The sequence below is a fragment of the Hyla sarda genome, chromosome 2, assembly GCF_029499605.1.
Source record: "Hyla sarda isolate aHylSar1 chromosome 2, aHylSar1.hap1, whole genome shotgun sequence".
NCBI lineage: Eukaryota > Metazoa > Chordata > Amphibia > Anura > Hylidae > Hyla > Hyla sarda.
Genome location: NC_079190.1, coordinates 487,302,613 through 487,312,361, shown reverse-complemented (window position 1 = coordinate 487,312,361; position 9,749 = coordinate 487,302,613). Strand labels below are relative to the sequence as shown.

General features: G+C 43.2%; 1 protein-coding gene across 1 annotated transcript in view; it reads right to left on the bottom strand.

The window, feature by feature from the left end:
• Positions 1-4,855: 4,855 nt before the first annotated feature.
• Positions 4,856-9,749, bottom strand: part of MRPS6 (mitochondrial ribosomal protein S6) — a 62,501-nt gene continuing 57,607 nt past the window's right edge. Inside the window, exon 3 of the mRNA XM_056559574.1 lies at positions 4,856-5,151. Within this exon, the coding sequence (XP_056415549.1) occupies positions 4,959-5,151 (193 nt within the window). The 3' untranslated portion in view covers positions 4,856-4,958. The remainder of the gene's footprint in view (positions 5,152-9,749) is intronic.

Sequence of the window (9,749 nt, the reverse complement as noted above, 5' to 3'; positions counted from 1 at the left end):
CATCAAGAGGCATAAACTGAAGGTTTTGCCATGGCCTTCACAATCTCCTGACCTCAACATAATTGAAAATCTATGGATAGACCTTAAAAGAGCAGTGCGTGACAGACAGCCCAGAAATCCCAAAGAACTGGAAGACTTTTGCAAGGAAGAATGGGCAAAGATACCTCAAACAAGAATTGAAAGATTTTTGGCTGGCTACAAAAAGCATTTACAAGCTGTTATATTGCCAAAGGGGGCAGTACAAGATATTAACTCTGCAGGGTGACCAAACTTTTGCAGATGCCATTTTTTTGTTTTATGTTATTTTGAAAGTGTAAATGATGGAAATAAAATCTAACTTTTGTTGACATATTATAAGAATGTCTGATCTGTAATTTGATGCCTTTTGGAGATTTTTCCATCTTTCCTTGGCTTCTTTATGTACATTAATACAATTTTTTACCTGAGGTGCCCAAACTTTTGATCCCCACTGTATCAGTGATGGTTAGCTAATTGCTGGTTGCAGTGATGTCCCGCCTCAGCCAGTGACAGGCAAAGAGGCAGTGTGAAGTTTTGGGCCCGAGCACCAGAAGGAAGGCAGGACCCAGGCCCAAAACGTCACTCTGCCGCTCGGCCGAGGCCGGACATTTCTGCACCCAGCAATTACCTGAGCGGCAGTGTAACGTAACATTACTGGGAAACATTTTTTTTTTTTTTTTTTAACTCTAAGCTCCCCGGCCAATCCTGTCGAATCACATTGACTTATTATGGTTTACGTGAAGGACCTGCTGCACTAGTTTGTTAGAGCACGACCTGTGCTGCAGACTAAGCCATTCTTGCTGATTAATAATGGGACCCCTTATAGAAAGCAAATAACTGAACAAAACATTAAAAAAATATACAGTTTCCAGGTTCCCATGGAAATGCTCTGTGGTGATCTTAAAGAGTACCTGTCATGATCTTGTTACATTTTATAATCCTCCCAGTTCACAGCCCCCATCATGATAAACCACCCCCTGCCTTTATTTTTTTATAATTTTTTTAGTTTTCTACCTTGATATTGCTCTGTATTTTCTGCTCAGTCTCAGTCAGATTCACAGACTGGGAAGGGGCGTTCCCCAGCAGGCGTGACATCATCTGAAGTAGGGCTGCAGCTAACGATTATTTTAATAATCGATTAGTTGCCGATTATTTCATTGGAAAAAAATTCAAAATGCCAAAAAAAGGGGTTCAGCTGATTCTACTTGAAAAACTAAGTACAGTGGCCATATTAGAAGTTTCTAGCATGTGATGTGACCAAACGGCAGCAATTTTATTTAACTTTTATGCCGGTTGCTGTCATTATTAATGATCCTGTACAGAAACCAGTGTAAATTTGATACTGCCTCATGGGTAGCTGTCTGAACTATTAAAATAAAATGTTAACGATTCACTAATATTTTAATACTTCAGACAGTTAGCCATAAGGTAGTATCAAATATGTAAAAGAAAAAGTTATTTTACTTTTTTTGTATAGCAATAGAAAAAGGGGGAGGTAATTTTTATTGGGGGACTTGTTAATTTAAATTTTTTAATTGCTTTTTTTTTTATATAGCACTCCTATACACATGGGGGTATGTGCAGACTGCAGAGCATTGCTTTTACAGACCCCAGGGTGCAATGCTATGAAGTCTGCACATACCCCCCCATGTGTATAGCAGTGTATGTACATTCCTATACAGATGGGGGTATGTGCAGAGCATTGCAACCTTGTTCCCCTCTTTAGGCAGCAGGGCGCCCACTTTAGACAGCAGGGCCACCCCACTTTAGACAGCAGGGCCACCCCACTTTAGACAGCAGGGCCACCCCACTTTAGGCATCAGGGCCACCCCACTTTAGGCAGCAAGGCCACCCCACTTTAGGCAGCATGGCCCCACGTAGACATTAGTAGCAGCCCCTCCAGTAGATGGCAGCCCCCACCCTTGTAGACAGCACTCACCTGCGGCTGTCCTCTGCCCCGTTCACCCATCCGCATCATGTCGTCCTATGGAGGCGCTTGTACTACCCCCTTTGTCGGGTACAGAGATAAGCAGCAAAGAATAGACATGTCTCGGCGCTGCGCTAATTGCGCTAGGAGTAGAGCAGCAGCGGGGACATGTCGGGCGCCGGCAGTGAATGAAGCCTACATGCAGGACATGTCAGCTTCATTCATTCATTGCCGCCGCGGACAACGAATCGGGCGATTATTCGATAACGGGATTCATCCACAACGTCCCGATCTCGCGGGCGTCCGCCATTAACCCCTCAGATCCCGGCATCTGCGGCAGTGCGCGCTTTGAATGAATGATCGGATCGCCCGCAGCGCTGCTGCGGGGATCCGATCATTCAGAACGCCGCACGGAGGTCCCCTCACCTGCCTCTGTACGGCTCCCGGCTTCTCCTGCTCTGGTCTGAGATCGAGCAGACCAGAGCAGAAGATCGCCGATAACACCGATCTGTTCTATGTCCTATACATAGAACAGATCAGTATTAGCAATCATGGTATTGCTATGAATAGTCCCCTATGGGGACTATTCAAGTGTAAAAAAAAATTTAAAAAAAATTTAAAAGTAAAAGTAAGAAAAAGTGAAAAATCCCCTCCCCCAATAAAAAAGTAAAACGTCCGTTTTTTCCTATTTTACCCCCAAAAAGCGTAAAAAATAAATGTTATAGACATATTTGGTATCGCCACGTGCGTAAATGTCCACCAAACTGTTAAAATAAAATGTTAATGATCCCGTACGGTGAACGGCGTGAACGAAGAAAAAAAAAAGTCCAAAATTGCTACTTTTTTTTATACATTTTATTAAAAAAAAATTATAAAAAATTTATTAAAAGATTTTTATATGCAAATGTGGTATCAAAAAAAAGTACAGATCATGGCGCAAAAAATGAGCCCTCACACCGCCGCTTATACGGAAAAATTTAAAAGTTAGAGGTCATCAAAATAAAGGGATTATAAACGTACTAATTTGGTTAAAAAGTTTGTGATTTTTTTTTAAGCACAACAATAATATAAAAGTATGTAATAATGGGTATCATTTTAATCGTATTGACCCTCAGAATAAAGAACACATGTAATTTTTACCGTAAATTGTACGGCGTGAAAACGAAACCTTCCAAAATTAGCAAAATTGCGTTTTTCTTTTTAATTTCTCCACAAAAATAGTGTTTTTTGGTTGCGCCATACATTTTATGATATAATGAGTTATGTCATTACAAAGGACAACTGGTCGCGCAAAAAACAAGCCCTCATACTAGTCTGTGGATGAAAATATAAAAGAGTTATGATTTTTAGAAGGCGAGGAGGAAAAAATGAAAACGTAAAAATTAAATTGGCTGAGTCCTTAAGGCCAAAATGGGCTGAGTCCTTAAGGGGTTAAACACAAACAAAACTTCATTTTTTTTAAACAAAGTACATTAGAAAGATTTTTTATTTATCAGAAGGAGTGCATAGCAAAAATTTGTTTTAATGAGATTGCCTATTTAAGCAAAAGATACAGAAATAAACAAAATGCAATAGTTCTGTATGGGAGACCCAAGATACGTCAAAAAACGAGTGTGTCAATTGAATGCAAGGAGTTTCTATGTTATTGTTTCCTAATGAGGGTGCCTCCAGCTGTTGCAAAACTACAACTCTCAGCATGCTCGGACAGCCAACGGCTGTCCGGGCATGCTGGGAGTTGTAGTTTTGCAACAGCTGGAAGCATCCTGGTTGGGAAACACTGCCCTATTCAGTAAGCATAGCAAAGACAAACTGGGCCTGCCATTGGGTTTTTACTAGGGATCGACCGATATCGTTTTTTTAGGGCTGAAACCGATAATCGGTGCAGGTTAGGGCCGATAGCCGATAACTTATACCGATATTCCGGTATAAGTTATCGGCTATTTAACCCCCTGCGACACCGCTGCAGATCATAGATTTAAAGCGGGCGCTTTAAATCAATGATCTGCAGTGGCTTTTGCGGGGCCATAGGCCGCCGCCGCCACCACCTGCTTCTCTCCCCTACCTGCCAGGGTGCTCCGGGCCATCCATCCATCGTTCATGTAGTGTCCGGGGGCGTTCCGGGTGGTCCGGTCCGGGCTGTCCTTCTTCTCCGGCGGTTATCTTCTCCACTCCGGGCAGGCTCCGGCCTAGTACGCTGCATAGACGTCGCTGCGCAGTGACGCCCGTGCGCAGCGACGCACCTGATGTCACGGCGTAGAGGCGTCTATGCAGCGTACTAGGCCGGAGCCTGCCCGGAGTGGAGAAGAAGACCGTGGGAGAAGAAGGACAGGCCGGACCGGACCACCCTCCACCCGGAACGCCCCCAGACACTACATGAAGGAAGGATGGCCTGGACCACCCCCATTACGGGTAAGTTTAATTTTTTTATTGACTCGGAGGGTGGGGGAGGGGCCCGACCGGTATAGCGGTATGGGAAAAAATCCATACCGGTATACCGCCTAGCATCACGTGGGGGGTGCGACGCGGTGCGGTGGGTTGGGGGTGCGGTGCGGCGGGTCGAGGGGGTGGCGGTCGCGGTGCGGGGCATTATCGGCAAGATAATTGCCGATACCGATAATGCCCAAAATCGTGATTATCGGCCGATAATATTGGCCATACCGATAATCGGTCGATCCCTAGTTTTTACTACCCAGGACTGAAGGGCTTGCTGTTTTTAACCCATCAGGTCGATTATCCAAACTTGTATAGAGAGTCCTGCGCAGGTTGTCATCACCTTAGGGCAAATGAGATAGAATGTTCCTCCAAGGAACCCACAGAAGCCTCTACCATACCTACGAAGACCATGGAGGAGACCAGATACAACTGGTGGAAGGAAGGGGAGACGAGTGACATCAAGAAACTTGCACGTCATTGAAATTGAATGATATTTTATTATTTATTCTACCAGACTTAAGAAAAGAAAAATATACAATGCTTTATACACAAGCCAGCTTCCACATCGATGGACTCCGCCTCATTTCTTCTTCCTACGGCTGAACTTTGACTCAAGATTGGTAGGGGGAAGCATTCCGGGACACGGCCTCTCTGGTGGCTTCTCCTCATCGTGTTTCAGGATGGTTGGTCTGATGACATCGATGTCACGGGATAGATGGTCCAGCACGCTGGGAACGATGTTGGGTGGAGAATAGAAGTCAACTAGAAAGTACCTGAAAGTAGGAAGAACAAAGATGGAGGTTGTTGAGGGTCGTTTTATTTTATGTTATTCTCATCGAGACTTGGAGATCGCCAAAAATGACCCAAGGTTCATTGAGGACATTGAAGTCTGTGAATTATTTTCTATTGGGAATGTGCTCACCTGCATAGACTGAATTAAAAAGATAAAGTTCTGGCTTCCTTCACCCACCACTAGATGGAGCTCTGGAGCTAACGGTATACAGCTTTATTTTGGAGCTTAATGTAAAAACAGGAACTCTGACCACTATAAAGAAATATTAAAGGGCTACTACGGCGCTAATAGCGCTGGAGGCTCCAAGTGTGTAGCATGATGACCACGGGGGCCAGAGTACCTTAACATCACGACTCCGCCCACCTGTGACGTCAAGCTCTGGCAGGCAATCTGACAGATTGCGGGGTTCCCCGTCGGCGAGACCCCCCGCGATCATACATTTTATCCCCTATCATTTGGATAGGGAATAAGATGTATTAGGGCCGGAGTACCACTTTAAAGGGTTAAAAACATCTAAAGGATAGGGGATAAGATGTCCGATCGCTGGGGACCGTTGCAGCACCCAAGTCATCCGTGCACGGAGCGCACTCTGCTCTGTGGCGTATGACTTATGACCACAGCTGCCACACTCCCTCCATTCAGGTCTTTGGGAGGAGGCATGATGATTACGTACTAGCCATCACGCCCCCTCCCATAGACATAAACGGAAGGGGCGTGTCATGATGTCACAAACGCAGAAACTCCAAGCTTCCGTGTTCCGGCCGGCGCCACCGCTGCTACTGGCCCGGAGATCGCTGGGTTCTCCGCGATCAGACATCTTATCCCTTATATCCTTTGGATAGGCGATAAGATGTTTTTCGGCGGAGTACCCCTTTAAAGTTTACCTTATGTTACAAAAGGTCAAGGTCTGAGTGTTCAGACCCCGACCAATCACAACAAACAGGAGGAGTCTGCACTTAGCGTGTTACCTCCCAACTCTGTGTCACGTAATCTGGACACATTTGCAATGTAAGTCTAAGGGGCGGTCACATTTACAATGTAAGTCTAAGGGGCGGTCACATTTACAATGTAAGTCTAAGGGGCGGTCACATTTACAATGTAAGTCTAAGGGGCGGTCACATTTACAATGTAAGTCTAAGGGGCGGGTCACATTTACAATGTAAGTCTAAGGGGCGGTCACATTTACAATGTAAGTCTAAGGGGCGGTTCACATTTACAATGTAAGTCTAAGGGGCGGTCACATTTACAATGTAAGTCTAAGGGGAGGTCACATTTACAATGTAAGTCTAAGGGGCGGTCACATTTACAATGTAAGTCTAAGGGGCGGTCACATTTACAATGTAAGTCTAAGGGGCGGTCACATTTACAATGTAAGTCTAAGGGGCGGTCACATTTACAATGTAAGTCTAAGGGGCGGTCACATTTACAATGTAAGTCCTAAGGGGCGGTCACATTTACAATGTAAGTCTAAGGGGCGGTCACATTTACAATGTAAGTCTAAGGGGCGGTCACATTTACAATGTAAGTCTAAGGGGCGGTCACATTTACAATGTAAGTCTAAGGGGCGGTCACATTTACAGTGTAAGTCTAAGGGGCGGTCACATTTACAATGTAAGTCTAAGGGGCGGTCACATTTACAATGTAAGTCTAAGGGGCGGTCACATTTACAATGTAAGTCTAAGGGGCGGTCACATTTACAATGTAAGTCTAAGGGGCGGTCACATTTACAATGTAAGTCTAAGGGGCGGTCACATTTACAATGTAAGTCTAAGGGGCGGTCACATTTACAATGTAAGTCTAAGGGGCGGTCCAGGTCTCAGACAGAGCTGGGAGAGGAACGCGCCGCACACTTCTCTCCCTGCTTGTTTTAAGGATTTGTTAGAACACTCAGACCTTGACCGATAAAAACCTCTTGACTTGTATCCAGGATATGTCAAAAGTTTATTTTATTTTCTTTCTTCAGCACTGATTTAGGTTCCGGTTTACAATTTTATTAAGGAAGCACTCCAGGTTTTTTTTTTTTTGCCTATTTCATGCACACCCGCCATCACTAGCCTTTACAGCGCCATTTGTTTTATTTCAGTGCAGCTGTATCCATGTGTTTTATTACTCTCCACATCTTCCAACCAGGGGGCCTCCAGCTGTTGCAAAACTACAACTCCCAGCATGCCCGGACAGGCTGTCCGGGTATGCTGGAGTTGTAGTTTTGCAACAGCTGTAGGCTCCCTGGTTGGGGAACAATGACCTAAAGGTTACAACAGGATGTTAAATTTACTTCCTATGAACTACAGGATGACATAATCACCTACTAGATCCCTCCTACTAACTCCCAGACCCCTCTCCTCCCAGCTCCATCTGCTATCTCTATGAGAGCAGGATATATAGTACTTATACACCTCCCCCTCCAGCTCTGTCTGTATACTGCTGCTATCTCTATAGGATCAGGATATATATATAGTAGTTATACACTTCCCCTCCAGCTCTCTGTACACTGCTGCTATCTCTATGGGATAAGGATATATATATATATATATATATAGTAGTTATACACTTCCCCTCCAGCTCTCTGTACACTGCTGCTATCTCTATGGGATAAGGATATATATATATATAGTAGTTATACACTTCCCCTCCAGCTCTCTGTACACTGCTGCTATCTCTATGGCATAAGGATATATATCTATAGTAGTTATACACCTCCCCTTCAGCTCTCTGTACACTGCGGCTATCTCTATGGGATAAGGATATATTGTAGTTATACACCTCCCCTCCAACCCTATCTGTATACTGCTGCTATCTGTATGGGATAAGAATATATATATATATATATATATATATATATATATATATATAGTTATACACCTTCCCTCCAGCTCTCTCTGTATACTGCTGCTCTCTCTATGGGATCAGGATATATAGTTGTTAATACAACTCCTCTCCAGCTCTATCTGTATACTGCTGCTGCTATCTCTATAGGATCAGGATATATAGTATACACCCTCCCCCCTCCAGCTCTGTCTGTATACTGCTGCTATCTCTATGGGATCAGAATATATATATAGTAGTTATACACCTTCCCACCAGCTCTCTCTGTATACTGCTGCTCTCTCTGTGGGATCAGGATATATAGTAGTTATACACCTTCCCTCCAGCTCTCTCTGTATACTGCTGCTCTCTCTATGGGATCAGGATATATAGTAGTTATGCACCTGCCCTCCAGCTCTACCTGTATACTGCTGTTGTTTTCTCTGTGATCAGTATATATAATAGTTATACACCTGTTCTCCAGCTCTAGCTGTATACTGCTACTGCTATGTCTTTGGGATTAGTATATATACAGTAGTTATACACTTCCCCCTCCAGCTCTATCTGTATACCTCCAGCTCTATCTGTATACCGCTGCTGTCTCTATAGTATCAGGATATATAGTAGTTATACACCTCCCCTGAGGCTGTGTTCACACGTTTTCCCTGCTGCTTCTTTCTGTTACTAGTATTCTCCCTAAATCTTGCCATAAAAGGAGATTGTACCGAAATAGTGCAAAAAATCGTAAAAAACATGTAATTTTCTTTTCTAATCTGTTTCTGTTTTCTGACTGTGATTGTCATTTTTTTACACATTATTTTCAGTAACTGTCCGGGCATGTTGGGAGTTGTAGTTTAGCAACAGCTTTTTGCTGTCTGGGCACGCTGGAGGCACACTGGTTGGGAAACACTTGTATAATTGCTGGAAAGGAAATTTTTTGGTTTCTTCATTGTTCTCTATGGCGGATGCAAGGCGGCATTAGCATTTTTTTTAATTTATTTATCAGGAGGTATAACAAAATGCGTAAAATGAATCGAAGCGAACCCTGATTGAAGATGTATTATCATTTACTGTAATATGAAAGAGGAAAAAAAAAACCACATATTAAAAAATAAAATAAAAAAATAAATGTTTAAAAAAAAATCTATATATATAATATAGTATATAATATATATATATATATATATATATATATACAGTGGTCCCTAAAGTTACAATATTAATTGGTTCCAGGACGACCATTGTATGTTGAAGTCATTGTATGTTGAGACCAGAACGCTATGAAAACCTGGTAATTGGTTCTAAAGGCACCAAAATGTAATCCAAAAAAATAGGAAAAAGTGAGAATTAAAGAAAAATAAGTAGATAACTAATATAGATAAAGCAAATCCTTACACTTAAAAGTAATAAAGATCTGCTGGGAGCTGTAAATCACTGTCTGTGTCAATGTTTCCAAAGCATGGAGCCCCCAGCTGTTGCAAAACTTGGGAAACACTGGTCTATGTAGAGGACAGGAGCTTCTTCAGGGTCCTGTACAGTACACAGTGTCCTAAAAAAGTAAAATGGAGTCGCCCGCACCTGTTGTACAAAGGAGCAGCCAACCCTGGTACAGGTAAAGAGTACAGAACATGTAATACCTCCCTGTACTGTACATCAGTCAGTGCATACGCTTCAGTAATACAGGTGTTTCACCAGTAAATTGCCCATTCTGATTAGTCGGTTCTTCCGGCCATTGACACATTTCACAGATCTGGACTGTCCGTAGCATTGTAT